The 19,581-nt window shown below is 44.1% G+C and overlaps 1 protein-coding gene across 1 annotated transcript in view; it reads left to right on the top strand.

The window, feature by feature from the left end:
* Window positions 1-13,832: 13,832 nt before the first annotated feature.
* The window catches only part of LOC121532297 (cGMP-dependent protein kinase 1), a 215,892-nt gene continuing 210,143 nt past the window's right edge, over window positions 13,833-19,581 (top strand). The window contains exon 1 of the mRNA XM_041838310.2: window positions 13,833-14,497. Within this exon, the coding sequence (XP_041694244.1) occupies window positions 14,232-14,497 (266 nt within the window). The 5' untranslated portion in view covers window positions 13,833-14,231. The remainder of the gene's footprint in view (window positions 14,498-19,581) is intronic.

The raw sequence follows: 19,581 nt of genomic DNA, 5'->3' as shown, positions 1-19,581 counted from the left end.
CAGCCCTATCTCTCTCTACCTCTCTGCCTGCAGAGAGAGGAACCCTTTGACCAGGGACAACAAGATCATGGTGCTCTCAGCCAGACACAGACGCATTGCTCTCTTAACTAAACAACACATTTTGCTGTATACTCTCAAGTCTTCTACTTTTGAACAAAATTACATCACCGTCTTAACCTTACACTTTTTTACTTAAGAATGTGTGTTTTTCTATGTAAGAAATAGGGCCACAATATCATGGGTGTGCAGCAAATGAAATGACTGGGTAGTACTATTTTTTCCAGTTATTATAAACTGGGTGGTTCGAGCCCTGAATGCTGATTGGCTGACAGCCGTGGTATATCAGACCATATACCATGGGTATGACAAAACATTTATTTTTACTGGTATAATTACGTTGGTAACCAGTTTATAATAGCAATAAGGCACCTCGGGGGTTTGTGGTATATGGCCAATATACCACAGCTAAGGGCTGTATCCAGGCACTCCGCGTTGCGTTGAGCGTAAGAACAGCCCTTAGCCATGGTATATTGGCCATATACCACACCCCCTCGGGCTAATTGCGTAATTATGTGTCACCCAAAATAATAGGACCAAAGGCGTAGTGACCCAGTGTCCTCCATTTCTCAGTGATAGACCTGAAGGTAAACAAGCTACTGAGATGCCGTGTTGTCTTGCCAAAGTGTTTGCTGTTTCGTCTTCTTTGTTTGAGCGGGACATATCAAAAATGCAATTTATTGTCACATACACCGGATAGATGCAGTGAAATGAATGTTTTTACAGTAGTACAGTGCCCCTAGAGCAAATGAGCTCAAGGGTACATTAACAGATTTGTTACCTTGTCGGTTCAGATATTTGAACCAGCAACCTTTCGGTTAGTGACCCAGTACGCTAACCACTAGGCTACCTGCCACCCTATAATACGCCCAGAATACACAGGCAGCCAGAGTCTCCCTGCTTGGTACAGTTTCACCCTCTCAGTGTTTTCACCAGGTGTTTCTCTGTCTAGCTGTTCACATCAACACCACCAATCAGAGCTGACCTCCTAGCTGGGGTGAATAAGAGGTGTCATGTCACGTAAACCTGGTTTTGGTAAACAACATGTAATTATAAGAGACATATCATTAGTGAGAAACCATATTTGGCTTAAACAGTTGTCAATTTAATGGATCATTGGCAGTGCCTTTAATCTATGTTTTGTGCATAATTGCTTTTGCCAATTTCTTTCCACTGGAAGACATTTTTTAAATGTTTAATTTGGTTTGTGTCTCGCAAGGCTGTGGCTCATTCCATTACTGATATGTGAAAAATAAATTGTTAACGCCAGTGTTATCCTGTCAAGGAGGAAAACATTGGGTGTCACATTGACTCTCTATCGCCCCTGTGTGGTTGAACAGATAATCCCATAAGCAGTGAGTGGCGGTACCTTTAGCACTTGAACCAAAAAGTGAGAAAGCTGGCCTGAACATTTCCTCAGCATTACATAACTTAATCTGAATCGCGTAATAATGAGGCAGCCTTGCGAGAAATTCTGCTCCTTCTGTACATCCCAGATCCCATCTGTCCTTTCGTATGTCTGAGGTTTTCCACTTGACGTTACTGAGCATTTGTCTCTGTAGGGTTGTGGCATTATTATTCTGGGTGACCTCCTCTGGTGCCATGCTCATTCAAACAGAAAACCACCACAAGGGCATCCCTGACCCGGCATCGTTTATTAACTCGGTGTAGTTAGACATCTAATATCCATGAAGGCTGTGTACATCTTAGCACATCATACACTCAGGAAAACATCAATATTGTGAGATACTACGATTTCTGTATACAGTAATTGTGAATGGCTTAAAAGACAAGGCCTTGTATTCCATTTCTGCCCTGTTTGATGTGTTAGATATAACAAAATGGAGCCATCCATCACAGAACAGAGAGCTGATATCAAAGAAAGTGACATTGGAGGAAGTCAACAGGATGTTCGATGACACCTTTCTGTTTATTGAGGTGCTGTGTGACAGATGGTTGGCATGTCACAGTACAACAGAACACTGCATGTCCCAGTGAAGCATCTCGGCTCTGACACACACGGAAAATGAAAAAGGAACAAATCCGTCATTGCGAAATGTCCCTACTTTGGAAAATGTTTTCCCGCATATGAACAACATAGATATGAAACAGAGTTGGCTTGCAGTGTGACTCTGGTGATGATAGCCAATCGTATCTGATGGACACCTAATCTCTACTGTCATCTGATTTAGGGTGTGAGGCACACAGGTCACACTCTGGGACTGACAAGGGCATGGTGCATTTAATAAGGTGTGTCCAGCATGTGATCAGCCCATAGCTTTTTCACTATCGTTCATCTCTTTCCTCGTAACATAAAGCACTGCTGTGTTGTTGTAAGACATTACAAAAGTCTAAACATATTAGTGTTAAAAACGCCACACTTTGTGTGACAGTTAAATTAAATGCATTTTGACATTTTGCTAATAAACGCAAATTGTGTCCATGTGTGGTGTCCCCTCTGAGGGGGTCGTTGGAGGGTGTCCCCCTGGCTGGTCTCAGCTGCTCTGGGTGACAGCAGGAATGACAACGTGGCACTAAAACACTAACATGGAGGAATCCACCGTGGCCGAATGGAGCAATTTGCCACATTCTCTCAGTCAGCTCTATCTATCCTCTTTGATCAAAGACGGCTTGTTTTATGAGGTTTTTAAAAACAGAGGCCATGCTGTGTGGAACAAACTGAGGACTTTGGGTTAGATAACAATTTAGGATGAACAACATTTGTTATGATATGGTGGAGCATCTTTATTGTAATTTGGTAGAATAATGAGGTTAGTTTGAGGCAGTGACATTAGTTTGAACCCAAAGGTAGAGCAGATGTAAATAAGGCTTACAATTCTTTCTCTACATCAGTTTTTCATACAAAGTTTAAATCTCATGGGCATGCATTATAATCTTGCTATCTACTTGCGTTACATTACGCCTACAAAGCAATTATAATTGCATTCAAAATGAGTGTAATGCTAGGTACAGTGCTTCAAGCTTAGGTTCAAGGCATCGTTGCAACAACTTGTCTAAAAGTATCAGCAACCAATCGGTAACCCACTTTGCTGAGCAATATAGGTACACTGAGGTAGCTTCCTATATTGATCTTCCTCCACATATTTCTATTTCTGCTCCTTGAGGCATCTCTGAATATTAATGTGCTCTCCTATTGTTTTTATATGTGATGTTTATCGACTGGAGGAGGCCCCTGTAGTGAAGGGAAACTGTTACTCCACTCCATTACTCTCTCTCTCTCTCTCTCTCTCTCTCTCTCTCTCTCTCTCTCTCTCTCTCTCTCTCTCTCTCTCTCTCTCTCTCTCTCTCTCTCTCTCTCTCTCTCTCTCTCTCTCTCTCTCTCTCTCTCTCTCTCTCTCTCTCTCTCTCTCTCTTTCTCTCCCTCTCTCTCTCTCTTTTTTCCCCCTCTCCCTCTCTCTCTCTTTTTCCCCCTCTCTCTCCCTCTCTCTCTTTCCCTCTCTCTCTCTTCTCCAGCTTCTGAGAATGAGGAGACAAGCATACTGTAAGATACAATACAAAACCACTTTTGGGATTTATTGGGATGAATCTGCCAAAGGAGACTTTATATCATATGCCTGCCCCTCAGAGTGAGTCAGTGAAATAGGAGGATGATGAAATTATTTTGATTCCTCAGGCAGTAGCTCACTGCTGAGCAGCCAAAGCAGTAGCAGAAGAGAGGATGGTTGGTAATTGCACTACAAATCTGGTTCTCAGGTCTGTGGATTCAACTAGCTCATAGGACTCTGAACCTTGGAGCAAGTTATTCCACCTCAATTACGGCAGTAAAACGACATGGGCATTAATGGGTCATAGGTGATAGAGTGTGAGTACATTGCACCCCAGAAGGGCTGTCATTGAAGTAAATATATTATACATGACATGACACAATGGCTGGCTGCTACTTATCCTTATAATGGTTGTTCAATGGGGGTTGGACAAACTGTGCGCTTGGAAATTCGTCTATTGCTATTATCAGACAGAGTAATAGGTAAACAAGCTACTGAGATGCCCTGTTGTCGTGCCAACGTTTTTGCTGTTTCGTAATGTTTGTTTGAGCGGGATATATAAAAAATATGATTTATTGTCACACTTCGGATAGATGCAGTGAAATGTGTTGTTTTTACTGTAGCCATAAAGATCTAATCATCAGATATTATCTACAAACACTGGAATATTTTTGACTGAGGACCTATCAATGCACTTAAAAACTCAGATAACCAAAAACAGATTACTCAAAAACAGACTGAAAAAAAGAGCATGGTCAAAATATAGAAAGCAAGGTAGTGTAAGTAGTATGATAAAAGTGTTGAATATCTCTCCTCAAAAAAGCCTTCATACGTGCACTACAAACTATAAGCTTGTTCTTTCTTGATGCACTTCTCAGACAAAACTCAATTGTAGCCTGAGTAGGTAATAATTCATTCATCTTTCTGGTCCTAATGGCTCCAGAGGAGCCGCAACACTGTCGAATGGGCAGTAATGGAAAAGATAACAAGGCAGGCCGCCCAGCCCTTCATATCAATGAAGCCTGTGTAGAGTAGAGTACATTATAAGAAGGAGCAACCTGAGCTCAGAGCATTTCTGTATGTAAATCCGAAACACTCCATTTAGTATTATATGTTACATTTCGTATGGTATGTATTAATTTGTGGATGCCCATCACCCATTTCGTATGATATGTTATGAATTACAATTCGTATTATATGTTACGAATTTGCTAAACATACGATATGTTACGAATTCTAGCTAGGTGGCTAACATTAGCAAGCTGGCTAACATTAGCTAGGCTAGGGGTTAGGGTTAGGGGTTAGGGTTAAGTTTAGGAGATAGGTTAAAGGGTTAAGGTTAGGGTTGGGGTTAGGGGAACGGTTAGCTAAAAGGCTTAAGGTTAGGGTTAGGGAAAGGGTTAGCTGAAAAGGGATAAGGTTAGGGTTAGGGTTAGGGGAGGGTTAGCTAACATGCTAAGGAGTTGCAAAGTAGCTAAAAAGTAGTAAGTAGTTGAAAAGTTGCTAATTAGCTAATGTTGTCCATGGTGAGATTCAAACTTGCAACCTTTAAGTTTCTAGACATTCACGTTATACGGCACCCATCCACCCCGACCAACCACCCTACTTTCGTTTTTGCCTTAAGTAACCATCTGTCTTATGTAATCATACCAAACGTAACATATCATACTAATTTGGGTGTCCCGGATTTATATTTACTATGTTACGTCTAGTCTATGAGACCAGGCTGGAAGGAGAGACAGGGAGGCACCATTACTGAGCTCTGACTCTGGACTGGCACACCTATCTTTATCACACACTGATGGACAAGAGACATTACTGTAGGTAACAATGCACTTATGTGCACAATGCACATATTGCTTCATTTCTGTGTTGCATGTCTTCCCGTTTATAACTCAACAGTGACGTTTTACATAATACATAATAGAGGATAGACTTTATAAGGTTGGTGGATGGTCAAATCAAAGTCAGAATAATAGTAATGCATGCAATTATGAAAGGAAAAACATGACTCAGCATAATACATATTTATTACATGAATCATCAAGGATATCAGTAACCCCTGTAAATGATTCAATATGTAAATCTTTGTTTATTATTCGAAAAATCAGAAAACTCTCTCGATCCAGCAGCTTCTCCAAGAACTGTTCTCTCTTTTTTAAGAGATAATATTTTATCCCTCTGCTTAAAGAGGCAATCTGCGGATTAAAACAATACAAAGTGTTCACCCCGCCACTGATTTGGTAAATAGCTGAGGGATGGGTCTAGAGAAATGTAACCACTCTCAAATTCATAGACAGAGCTATTGATGCAAGGACTGACCATCCATGACACCAAAATGATAGTTTTAACCATTTTTGGAGGCTATACAGTGTTTGTTTACAATTCTATTGTTTACCAACAAAGGAGTACATCAAGCTTATAATTTGGATTCTGATGGGGTACAACAATTTAACTAAGCTCATGGGAATTTATTTATAAGGTATATTCTTCAAGAATCAATGAGTATATGGGGCAGCAGGTAGCTTAGTGGTTAAGAGCGTTGTGCCAGTAACCGAAAGGTTGCTGGTTCTAATCCCCGAGCTGACTAGGTGAAAAATCTGTCGATGTGCCCTTGAGCAAGGCACTTAACCCTAGTTACTCTGGATAAGAGCGTCTGCTAAATGATGTAAATGTATATATCATGGATTTAAAAGTCCAAAAATGTATGTAACAATTGCAGGTTGCCCCATTAAGGCAAAGTCATGTTAAGTTTCATGGCTGCCTTCCCACTACTCTTCTTTACTTTGCCGGCTCCCCTCTCTTCTAGAGAACAGCTTATCCTCCCTGACAGTTTATTATTACCACGTCTAAAATAATATGATACAAGTGCTCTGACCTTTTAAGCTGTGCCCCACTCCTTACATGCAGACAGAAAGAGTGAGATGGACACACAAAAGAGAGAAACAGAGAGACAGAGACAGAGACAGAGACAGAAAGAGAGAGAGAGAGAGAGAGAGAGAGAGACAGAGACAGAGAAACAGAGACAGAGACAGAGAGAGAGACAGAGAGAGACAGAGAGAGAGAGAGAGAGAGAGAGAGATAGAGATAGAGAGAGAGAGAGGGAGAGGGAGAGGAGAGAGAGAGAGAGAGAGGGGGAGAGAGAGGGAGGGAGAGAGTCAGATAAGGAAAAGAAATGGAGCTAGAGATCAAGAAAGAATTCCAAAACAAATCAAACATTGATAAACTCTCAATGTTTCATTCCGATCTCCTTTGCATTATTGTAGCCATTTTCTGTAGCCTATCAACTATCCCTGTTCTCTCCTTTCCGCACAGGCTATACAAACGCCTCATTCCGCGTGGCTGCTGCCTCTCTAACCTGGTTGTCCCTGCACGCACGACCCACGTGGAGTTCCAGGTCTCCGGCAGTCTTCTGCGGCCAACAAGGCAGAGTTCATCTCAGCCTATGATACCCTCCAGTCCCTCGACTTCTTGGCGCTGACGGAAACATGGATTACCACTGAAAACACTGCTACTCCTACTGCTCTCTCCTCGTCTGACCATGTGTTCTCGCATACCCGAGAGCATCTGGTCAGCGGGGTGGTGGCACAGGAATCCTCATCTCTCCCAAGTGGACATTCTCTGTTTTTCCCCTGACCCATCTGTCTATCTCCTCATTTGAATTCCATGCTGTCACAGTCACTAGCCCATTCAAGCTTAACATCCTTGTCATTTATCGCCCTCCAGGTTCCCTTGGAGAGTTCATCTTTGAGCTTGACGCCTTGATAAGTTCCTTTCCTGAGGATGGCTCACCCCTCACAGTTCTGGGTGACTTCAACCTCCCTACGTCTACCTTTGACTCATTTCTCTCTGCCTCCTCCTTTCCACTCCTCTCCTCTTTTGACCTCACCCTCTCACCGTCCTCCCCTACTCACAAGGCAGGCAATACGCTTGACCTCATCTTTACTAGATGCTGTTCTTCTACTAATCTCACTGCAACTCCCCTCCATGTCTCCGACCACTACTTTGTATCCTTTTCTCTCTCGCTCTCCTCCAACACTACTCACTCTGCCCCTACTCAGATGGTAATGTGCCGTCGCAACCTTCGCTCTCTCTCTCCCGCTACTATCTCCTCTTCCATCCTATCATCTTTTCCCTCTGCTCAATCCTTCTCCCTCCAATCTCCTGATTCTGCCTCCTCAACCCTCCTCTCCTCCCTTTCTGCATCCTTTGACTCTCTATGTCCCCTATCCTCTCGGCCGGCTCGGTCCTCCCCTCCTGCTCCGTGGCTTGACGACTCATTGCGAGCTCACAGAACAGGGCTCCGGGCAGCCGAGCGGAAATGGAGGAAAACTAGACTCCCTGCGGACCTGGCATCTTTTCACTCCCTCCTCTCTACATTTTCTTCATCTGTTTCTGCTGCTAAAGCCACTTTCTACCACTCTAAATTCCAAGCATCTGCCTCTAACCCTATGAAGCTCTTTGCCACCCCCTCCTCCTCCCTCTCTGTGGATGACTTCGTCAACCATTTTGAAAAGAAGGTTGACGACATCCGATCCTCGTTTGTTAAGTCAAATGACACTGCTGGTCCTGCTCACACTGCCCTACCCTATGCTTTGACTTCTTTCTCCCCTCTCTCTCCAGATGAAATCTTGCGACTTGTGACGGCCGGCCGCCCAACAACCTGCCCGCTTGATCCTATCCCCTCCTCTCTTCTCCAGACGATCTCCGGTGACCTTCTCCCTTATCTCACCTCGCTCATCAACTCATCCTTGACCGCTGGCTATGTCCCTTCCGTCTTCAAGAGAGCGAGAGTTGCACCCCTCTCAAAAAACCAACACTCGATCCCTCTGATGTCAACAACCACAGACCAGTACCCCTTCTTTCTTTTCTCTCCAAAACTCTTGAGCGTGCCGTCTTTAGCCAACTCTCTTGCTATCTCTCTCAGAATGACCTTCTTGATCCAAACCAGTCAGGTTTCAAGACTGGTCATTCAACTGAGACTGCTCTTCTCTGTGTCACGGAGGCTCTTCGCACTGCTAAAGCTAACTCTCTCTCCTCTGCTCTTGTCCTTCTAGACCTGTCTGCTGCCTTTGATACTGTGAACCATCAGATCCTCCTCTCCACCCTCTCCGAGTTGGGCATCTCTGGTGCGGATCACTCTTGGATTGTGTCCTACCTGACCGGTTGCTCCTACCAAGTGGCGTGGCGAGAATCTGTCTCTGCACCACGTGCTCTCACCACTGGTGTCCCCCAGGGCTCAGTTCTAGGCCCTCTCCTATTCTCGCTATACACCAAGTCACTTGGCTCTGTCATATCCTCACATGGCCTCTCCTATCATTGCTACGCAGACGACACACAACTAATCTTCTCCTTTCCCCCTTCTGATAACCAGGTGGCAAATCGCATCTCTGCATGTCTGGCAGACATATCAGTGTGGATGACGGATCACCACCTCAAGCTGAACCTCGGCAAGACGGAGCTGCTCTTCCTCCCGGGGAATGACTGCCCGTTCCATGATCTCGCCATCACGGTTGACAACTCCGTTGTGTCCTCCTCCCAGAGTGCGAAGAGCCTTGGCGTGACCCTGGACAACACCCTGTCGTTCTCCGCTAACATCAAGGCGGTGACCCGATCCTGTAGGTTCATGCTCTGCAACATTCGGAGAGTACGACCCTGCCTTACACAGGAAGCGGCACAGGTCCTAATCCAGGCACTTGTCATCTCACGTCTGGATTACTGCAACTCGCTGTTGGCTGGGCTCCCTGCCTGTGCCATTAAACCCCTACAACTCATCCAGAATGCCGCAGCCCGTCTGGTGTTCAACCTTCCCAAGTTCTCTCACGTCACCCCGCTCCTCCACACACTCCACTTGCTTCCAGTTGAAGCTCGCATCTGCTACAAGACCATGGTGCTTGCCTACGGAGCTGTGAGGGGAACGGCACCTCCATACCTTCAGGCTCTGATCAGTCCCTACACCCAAACGAGGGCATTGCGTTCATCCACCTCTGGCCTGCTGGCCCCCCTACCTCTGCGGAAGCACAGTTTCCGCTCAGCCCAGTCAAAACTGTTCGCTGCTCTGGCACCCCAATGGTGGAACAAGCTCCCTCACGACGCCAGGACAGCGGAGTCACTCACCACCTTCCGGAGACACTTCAAACCCCACCTCTTTAAGGAATAGCTGGGATAGGATAAAGTAATCCTTCTACCCCCCCTTACCCCACCCCAAATAAAAAATAAAAAAATAAAAAAATAAAACATATTGTAAAGTGGTTATCCCACTGGCTATAAGGTGAATGCACCAATTTGTAAGTCGCTCTGGATAAGAGTGTCTGCTAAATGACGTAAATGTAAAATGTAAAAATCTATTAGGTAAAATATCACAGTGTGCCATCACAACAGGAAGATGTGTGACCTGTTGCCACAAGAAAAGCTCAACCAGTGAAGAGCAAACACCATTGTAAATACAACCCATATTTATGTTTATTTATTTTCCCTTTTTGTACTTTAACTATTTGCACATCATTACAACACTGTATAAAATATAGACATAATCTGACATTTGAAATGTCTTTATTCTTTTGGAACTTTTGTGAGTGTAATGTTTACTGTTAATTTTTTATTGTTTATTTCACTTTTGTTTATTATCTATTTGTGATGAGGTGGTGTTGAAGAAGTCAGGCGCAGGAGGGTAAATCACAGAATAATAGGCTTTAATCCGCAAAATACAGGATTACGCAGAAATGCGTCAAACACACTCCAGGTCACAAAACAGGCTCACTGGAAAATACAAGGCACACGGGAGAATACGCCCATCGATAGAAAATACACAAGCTCCACCGAGCTACACAAACCTCCACAATTAACAATCACCCACACATACAAGGAAGCAGAGGGAACACTTATACCATGACTAATGAGGGAATAAGGACCAGGTGTGTGTGATTGAAGACAAGACAAATGGAGTGATGATAAATGGATTGGCAGTAGCTAGTAAGCCGGTGACGCCGAAAGCCGAAACCTGCCCGAACAAGGAGGGGAGGCAGCCTCGGCAGAAGTCGTGACAGTACCTCCCCCCTTGACGCGCGGCTCCAGCTGCGCGCCTCGGGAACGGCCAGGAGGATGTGGAGCAGGGCGAGCCGGATGGTGACGGTGGAAATCCCGTAACATGGAGGGATCGAGGATATCCCTCACCAGAACCCAGCACCGTTCCTCCGGACCGTACCCCTCCCACTCCACAAGGTATTGAAGGCCCCCCACCCGACGCCTCGAATCCAGGATGGAACGGACAGAGTACGCCGGGGCCCCTCGATGTCCAGAGGAGGTGGAGGGACCTCCTGCACCTCAGCCTCCAGGAGCGGACCAGCTACCACCGGCCTGAGGAGAGACACATGAAACGAGGGGTTAATACGGTAATCAGGGGGAAGTAATAACCTATAAGTGACCTCGTTGACTCTCCTCGGGACTTTGAACGGCCCCACAAACCTCCACAATAAACAATCACCCACACAGACAAGGAAGCAGAGGGAACACTTATACCATGACTAATGAGGGAATAAGGACCAGGTGTGTGTGATTGAAGACAAGACAAATGGAGTGATGATAAATGGATCGGCAGTAGCTAGTAAGCCGGTGACGCTATTTCACTTGCTTTGGCAATGTTAACATAATGTTTCCCATGCCAATAAAGCCCCTTAAATTGAAATTGAAATGTAATAGAGAAATTGAGGCAGAAAGACAGTAATAAAGGGAGAGAGAGGAAGGGAGGGTGGGAGAGACGTATAGAGACAGGAGAGATGGAGTGGGAGAACTAAGGGAGGGAATATCTAATTTTATACAAAAACCCATCATCGGGATAGGTCGCTGACGGTTTCAGGTACAGTTTGTTGTCTTAAGCATTTGCCTTGAGAGATCTGCTTCAGTGACCATCTGGAAAAGTGCCCAATAGTCGCTGCACAGAGAGACAAATTCCACTCATAAGCTAAAGAAGATCAAGCTACTCTAACAGTTATGCTTTAAATGCTTAGAAAAATGTATAGTAATGTACTCCAATTTAACTTCAAAAGGCATTAGAGACACATTTCAGTAATCTGGAAAATGTCTGGATGTGGCTTTGAATCTCCAGGCTTCTGTCTCCACTCTCTTCAAAGCCTTGTGAGAATAGCATCCATCCAGGCATGAATAATATCAACGTTGTTTTTTTAGAGCTTTAGCAACATAGGGAGCTGTGATAAAGTGGATTGTGTATGTACCGATAATGTTGGTGTCTATTGCTCTGCACTTTATCTGTGTATGTATTTGTGTCCTGTCTATTGCTCCCTCAAAACAATGTACCTCTACCTCTACCACACCTATAACCTGTACCACCCTACCCCTTTGTCTGTCCAACAGATTCAGATTCAGAGATTCCGATTCAGTGTTTATGGGGCTATGCCGTGAGTGCTCTGTTCTACTCTGCAGTCCATCCGTCCTCCCAGATCATTTCTGCTGGCCAGGCAAATGAGGTAAACAATATTGATTTTGAAACATCCTGTGTTCTCTCTCTGGTTTCAATGAGAGAATATGTATGCATTACAGGAAAGAGGTGACTAATGTCTGCCCTGCCTGCCTCCTCTGAAACACAATACCCTAAGTGAAGATAAGGATGGGCCAGAATATCTATTCTGCCTTTTGCTCACGTGCCAATCATAGCAGGATCCCCATTGTAGATGGCCTGAATGACAAAGTCAGATTAGCCTTTTACTGCAGTGGGCTAAATCAGGGTCTTGGTAGTCTTAAACAAATCTACTTTGAAACAAAATTATACACCTCACATACATGGTTATGGGCTTAAAAAAAGAAGACACCTGTACCATGTCAGATATAGAGTTGAAATGTATTCAATTGTCAGTTTGCATCCCAATATTTTACTTTATATAAATCACAGAAGACTGAAATATAACAAAACCGTTTGACATAGAAACACCAGATTTTCGGCATAAAAAAAAGTTTATGAAATTATGAAAGATATTAATAACATTCCACCCATGAGGCCACTAGAGGGCGATTTGGTCATTTCACTGCAGGAAAGGGTGATGGCACTAGCAGTTGATATTTACATTTGAGAAATGTTGGGAAGAGTGCGTGCCAGACCTGGGTTAAAATACATGTGTATTTGAATATTTATATTTGAAATACTTATTTTCTGTGTATTTAAGTATTTTCAAATAATTTGGCAAAATCCACTACTTCTATTTGAAGTATTTTCAAGTATTTTCAAATAATTTCCTATATATAGCCTACTATTTGAAACTATTTTCAAATACTTGTTTCCAAATACATTATTTCAAATACCCCTTGGAACAAACAGACCTGGGTTCAATTGCATGGTATTTGACTATTTGTATTTAAAAATACACTTGTCTGTGTATTTCAGTTTTTCCAAATATATGCCAATACTTTCCAAGTGTATTTCCAAATACATGCCAATACTTTCCAAGTGTATTTCCAAATACATTTCAATATTCAACCACTTGTATTTTCAAAGAAACAATATCCAAATACTTACTTCGAAATATATTTTAAAGTAATGTAAATACCCTAAATAGTATTTGAACCCAGGTCAGGTGTGTGTATGTGTGTGCGTGTGCGTGTGCGTGCGTGTGTGTGTGTGTGTGCGTGCGCACGTCTCTCTATATTTGTAGCTAGCAGTAGGCCTATACAAAGTATTACGGATCACTAGCTATGTTGCAAACTGCTACAGGTTCTGCATCTGTTGTTTTGCTAAAAAAATATGAACTTGTGGTCATGCTGAGTTGCTACTGGAGATTCCTGCATATTCAAAAGGTGTCTCTAAGTGAAATCATCTGGTGATGCAATTTTACAGGAAATAGTGATATATTTATGTCCTTTGATAAACAACACAAGGTGATAATTGATAGAAGTGATGGATCAATAAACCATTAACACAGCTGGGTGACTCACATCACATGACACCTCCCTAAATTTGTAAAACATTTTGGGTCCACAGTATGTGGAATATATTAAATATAAGTGCATTTTAAAGAGAGTGAAACGATTGAATCGTTTCAGCAAATAGAGTTTGAGCAATAATGTACACTTTGATCCAATGGCAAAAATAACTTTAAGCCCATCTCTCTCTCTCTCTCTCTCCCTCTCTCTCTCTCTCTCTCTCTTTTACATTGGGGGCGCAAGGGTTTCATAGATGAGCAGTCAGTGAGACAGCGAGGGGTAGCAATAGCCTCAGACAATTTCGCATATAAGTGCTGGATCAAGTTACATAAAACTACGTCATCCACTGGCTCATATGGTCATTTATGGTATTTCAGGCAGATAGTTTAGGGTTGAGAGTGATAATTAGAATGATTTCGGAAATGCTGTCCTATGTTTAGTTGCTGATGTTCAACGTTGAACGGCAGTCTCTGCACGCATTGTGCTTGAAAGCAGCAGACTTTAATTGGTTTCTCAATAAGATATAACCATTAGTCAGTCCAACACGCGAGGGACTGAGGAAAAGCAGCACTCAGCATTCCCGGTCGCCGTTACTCAACTGTCCTCTCTACAGTGAACTGAACGTTTTGGACGATTTGATCTCCATATTTCTACCTCAGAATTGTTTTGTTTTAGTAGCGCATTGGATCCTATAGCATCTTTTATTCCCGACTGGATAAAGTTTGTGCAGGTTCCAACATGAGTGATTTAGAAGAAGACTTTAAAAATATTATTTTGATAAAAGAGGAGAGAATTAAGGACATGGAGATGCGTCTCGCCGAGAAGGAAGAAGAGATCCACGAATTAAAACGAAAACTGCACAAATGTCAATCCGTTCTGCCCAGCGCGCAGATAATTGGACCTAGAACCAGGCGTGCCCAAGGCATCTCGGCGGAACCTCAAGCTCACCGAACCTTCCAGGAGTTAAACAGTGAAGCATTTCGGAAACATTCCAAGTCTGACAGGTACCACATCGTTTATTATTGCTACTTCACCATAATTACCTGCAGGGCACACACTGGTTCAATCAACGTTGTTTCCACATAATTTCAGTGAAATTACGTTGAACCAACGTGGAATAGACGTTGAATTGACAACTGTGCCCAGTGGGTAATGTCTTTCCTGTTCCTTTGTTTTCCTTTTTCCAAACAAATTTTGTCCATTATGCTTAGCCTTACAAATAATGCATTTAACTCTTTATATTGTGCATAGATCCTGTGCCCCGTGTAGCTCATTTGGTAGGGCATGGCGCTTGCAACGCCAGGGTTGTGTGTTCGATTCCCACGGCGTGCCAGTATGAAAAATAATTAAAAAATGTATGCACTCACTAACTGTAAATCGTTCTGGATAAGCGCGTCTGTAAAATGAATGTGGGGAGAGGCCAATAAGCCAGACATCCAAAAATTAAGAAGGATTTGCTCATAAATCACTTAGTAATTTCATCTGGTAGTGTTGCGGTAATTTTTAGACAGAAGTCTGGTGATTTTAACTGATTGGCTCCATCTTCAACCTCTTAGGAAGTCCCTAACACAGGAAGTCCCTAGCACCACCAGGCTTTTTATGCAAAAATGAGTCCAATATATCGACCTACAATATTTATGCATCTTTGGCCAAATACAGTAGGCCTACTCGAGTCTGTGCGTTGCTTTTCAGATATCACTTTTCATGTCCCTCAAATGCTTCAGAGCAATTTCAACTGGGTGCTTCTAATAACCCCTTACTGTGGCCCCATTCAGGGCTGTTCAGCTAAAAGCTGTGGTTTGTCATTTTATGCAGACAGTCACCATGGTGATGTAACCTGGAGAGAAGTGAGGGGACAATGTTATGTCTGTTGTGATGAGTAACTTATTCATTAGACATATTCACCTAACTGTTGTGCAACGATGAGTGGCCCCTATGATTGGTTTACTCATAGAATGTGCTCTAGAAATACATTGGAACTGTTTAGACATATTGTCCTGGTGTTTAGTTGCTATTACAGTTAGTGAGTGCATACATTATTTTTATTATTTTTTCATACTGGCCCCCCGTGGGAATCAAACCCACAACCCTGGCGTTGCAAACGCCATGCTCTACCAACTGAGCTACATCCCTGCAGGCCATTCCCTCCCCTACCCTGGACGACGCTGGGCCAATTGTGCGCCGCCCCATGGGTCTCCCGGTCGCGGCCGGCTACGACAGAGCATGGATTCGAACCAGGATCTCTAGTGGCACAGACCACTGCGCCACTCTCAGCTCTTGTTGTTTGGGCACCATTGATTATACGTGTCCCGAATCCTGATGTACTGCTAATGAGCAACCAAGGCATTGCCTAAAGTTGTAAACAAGCTTTGTGGAACCGAAGTCACTTTTGATCATTATCCACTGACCCTCACACATAGGCCTGTATTGAGTGCACTGACAGAGTGGTCCACTGATATTGACAATCCACTGACTCTTGTGAAAGTGTATTTTTATCGCTGATTGATATTATGAGAGCACTGTTGGGTACTTATACACTTCACTACAATATTGAGTGTCCTGACTCAGAGTATACTTATTATGAGTGTGCATCGGTGCCGATATGACTCTGACTCTACCAGTGGAGGCTGCTGAGGGGAGAACGGCTCATAATAATGGCTGGAATGGAGTAAATGTAATGGTATCAAAAACATGGTTTTCATATGTTTGATACCATTCCATTCACTCCATTCTACTCCAGACATGATTAGTGCCATGTTTGGTCTCCTGGAGATACTGATCTCTTGAGATTGCACAAATCCCACTTGAGTGGGAGATGTCACGATATGTATCTGCCTTGTCACAGAGGAGCTTGATTCACAGTTTTAATAACGTGGATATTTGGCATCTTTCTCTGAGTCATTGATGGATGCACTGGTATTTTAGTCAGTCAGCACCTTGTGTTCTCCCCCTCTCTGTCTCTCTGTCTCTCTGTCTCTCTCTCGCCCCCCTCGCTTTCTCTCTGTCTCTCTGTCTCTCTCTCGCCCCCTTCGCTTTCTTTCTGTCTCTCTGTCTCTCTGTCTCTCTGTCTCTCTCGCCCCCCTCGCTTTCTCTCTGTCTCTCTGTCTCACTCTCTCTCTCTCTCTCTCTCTCTCTCTCTCTCTCTCTCTCTCTCTCTCTCTCTCTCTCTCTCTCTCTCTCTCTCTCTCTCTCTCTCTCTCTCTCTCTCTCTCTCTCTCTCTCTCTCTCTCTCTCTCTCTCTCTCTCTCTCAATTTCAATTTCAATTTACGGGCTTTATTGGCATGGGAAACGTATGTTAACATTGCCAAAGCAAGTGAAATAGATAATAAACAAAAGTGAAATAAACAATAAAAAATGAACAGTAAACATTACACTCACAAAAGTTCCAAAAGAATAAAGACATTTCAAATGTCATATTATGTCTATATACAGTGTTGTAACAATGTGCAAATAGTTAAAGTACAAATGGGAAAATAAATAAACATAAATATGGGTTGTATTTACAATGGTGTTTGTTCTTAACTGGTTGCCCTTTTCTTGTGGCAACAGGTCACAAATGTTGCTGCTGTGATGGCACACTGAGGTATTTCACCCAGCAGATAAGGGAGTTTATCAAAATTGGGTTTGTTTTCAAATTCTTTGTGGATCTGTGTAATCTGAGGGAAATATGTGTCTCTAATATGGTCATACATTTGGCAGGAGGTTAGGAAGTGCAGCTCAGTTTCCACCTCATTTTGTGGGCAGTGTGCACATAGCCTGTCTTCTCTTGAGAGCCATGTTTGCCTACGGCGGCCTTTCTCAATAGCAAGGCTATGCTCACTGAGTCTGTACATAGTCAAAGCTTTCCTTAAGTTTGGGTCAGTCACAGTGGTCAGGTATTCTGCCACTGTGTACTCTCTGTTTAGGGACAAATAGCATTCTAGTTTGCTCTGTTTTTTTGTTAATTCTTTCCAATGTGTCAAGTCATTCTCTTTTTGTTTTCTCATGATTTGGTTGGGTCTAATTGTGTTGTTGTTTTTGTCCTGGGGCTCCGTGGGGTCTGTTTGTGTTTGTGAACAGAGCCCAAGGACCAGCTTGCTTAGGAAACTCTTCTCCAAGTTCAACTCTCTGTAGGTGATGGCTTTGTTATGGAAGGTTTGGTAATCTCTTCCTTTTAGGTGGTTGTAGAATTTAACTGTTGTTTTCTGGATTTTGATCATTAGCGGGTATCGGCCTAATTCTGCTCTGCATGCATTATTTTGTGTTTTTCGTTGTACACTGAGGATATTTTTGCAAAATTCTGCATGAAGAGTCTCAATTTGGTGTTTGTCCCATTTTGTGAATTCTTGGTTGGTGAGCGGACCCAGACCTCACAACCATAAAGGGCAATGGTTTCTATAACTGATTGAAGTATTTTTAGCCAGATCCTAATTGGTATGTCAAATTTTATGTTCCTTTTGATGGCATAGAAGGCCCTTCTTGCCTTGTCTCTCTGTCTCTCTGTCTCTCCATCTCTCTGTCTCACTGTCTCTCTGTCTCTCTCTCTCTCTCTCACCCTCTCCATCTCCCCCCTCTGTCTCTCCCCCTCTCCCCCTCTTTGTCTCTCTGTCGCTCCGTCTCTCTGGCTCTCTGGCTCTCCCTCTCTCTGCCTCTCTGTCTCTCCCTCTCTCTGTCTCTCCGTCTCTCCCTCTCGCTGTCTCTCTGTCTCTCTGTCTCTCTGTCTCTCTGTCTCTCTGTCTCTCTGTCTCTCTGTCTCTGTCTCTCCCTCTCGCTGTCTCTCTGTCTCTCTGTCTCTCCCTCTCTCTGTCTCTCTGTCTCTCCCTCTCGCTGTCTCTCTGTCTCTCCGTCTCTCCCTCTCGCTGTCTCTCTGTCTCTCTGTCTCTCTGTCCCTGTCTCTGTCTCTCCCTCTCGCTGTCTCTCTGTCTCTCTGTCTCTCCCTCTCTCTGTCTCTCCCTCTCTCTGTCTCTCCCTCTCTCTGTCACTCCGTCTCTCCCTCTCTCCCTCTCTCCCTCTCTCCGTCTCTCCCTCTCTCTATCTCTCTGTCTCTCCCTCTCTCTGTCTCTCTGTCTCTCTGTCTATCTGTTTCTCCCTCTCGCTGTCTCTCTGTCTCTGTCTCTCCCTCTCGCTGTCTCTCTGTCTCTCTGTCTCTCCCTCTCTCTGGCTCTCTGGCTCTCTGTCTCTCTGTCTCTCTGTCTCTCTGTCTCTCTGGCTCTCCCTCTTGCTGTCTCTCTGTCTCTCTGTCTCTCTGTCTCTCTGTCTCTCTGTCTCTCTGTCTCTCTGTCTCTGTCTCTCCCTCTCGCTGTCTCTCTGTCTCTCTGTCTCTCCCTCTCTCTGGCTCTCTGGCTCTCTGTCTCTCTGTCTCTCTCTCTCTCTGGCTCTCTGGCTCTCTGTCTCTCTGTCTCTCTGTCTCTCTGTCTCTCTGGCTCTCCCTCTTGCTGTCTCTCTGTCTCTCTGTCTCTCTGTCTCTCTGTCTCTCTGTCTCTCTGTCTCTCTGTCTCTGTCTCTCCCTCTCGCTGTCTCTCTGTCTCTCTGTCTCTCCCTCTCTCTGGCTCTCTGGCTCTCTGTCTCTCTGTCTCTCCCTCTCTCTGGCTCTCTGGCTCTCTGTCTCTCTGTCTCTCTGTCTCTCTGTCTCTCTGGCTCTCCCTCTTGCTGTCTCGCTGTCTCACTGTCTCTCTGTCTCTCCCTCTCTCTATGTCTCTCTGTCTCTCCCTCTCGCTGTCTCTCTGTCTCTCTGTCTCTCTGGCTCTCTGGCTCTCCCTCTCTCTGTCTCTCCCTCTCTCTGTCTCTCTGGCTCTCCCTCTCTCTGTCTCTCTGGCTCTCCCTCTCTCTGGCTCTCTGGCTCTCCCTCTCTCTGTCTCTCTGGCTCTCCCTCTCTCTGTCTCTCTGTCTCTCCCTTTCTCTGTCTCTTTGTCTCTCTGGCTCTCCCTTTCGCTGTCTCTCTGTCTCTCTGTCTCTCCCCCTTGCTGTATAATGTGATGATTTGATTTGAGGATCTGAGTCCGACTCATGCTATTCCCTTTTATTACACAGTACCTACAGTTATACTCAAGTCTCATTGAAAGTGTTAACACTAAACACTTTGCAACTCTCAAAGATCTCAATGTGAGC

Source organism: Coregonus clupeaformis, chromosome 1, assembly GCF_020615455.1.
Source record: "Coregonus clupeaformis isolate EN_2021a chromosome 1, ASM2061545v1, whole genome shotgun sequence".
NCBI classification, from domain to species: Eukaryota; Metazoa; Chordata; class Actinopteri; order Salmoniformes; family Salmonidae; genus Coregonus; species Coregonus clupeaformis.
This window is presented reverse-complemented; position numbering and strand designations above follow the sequence as displayed.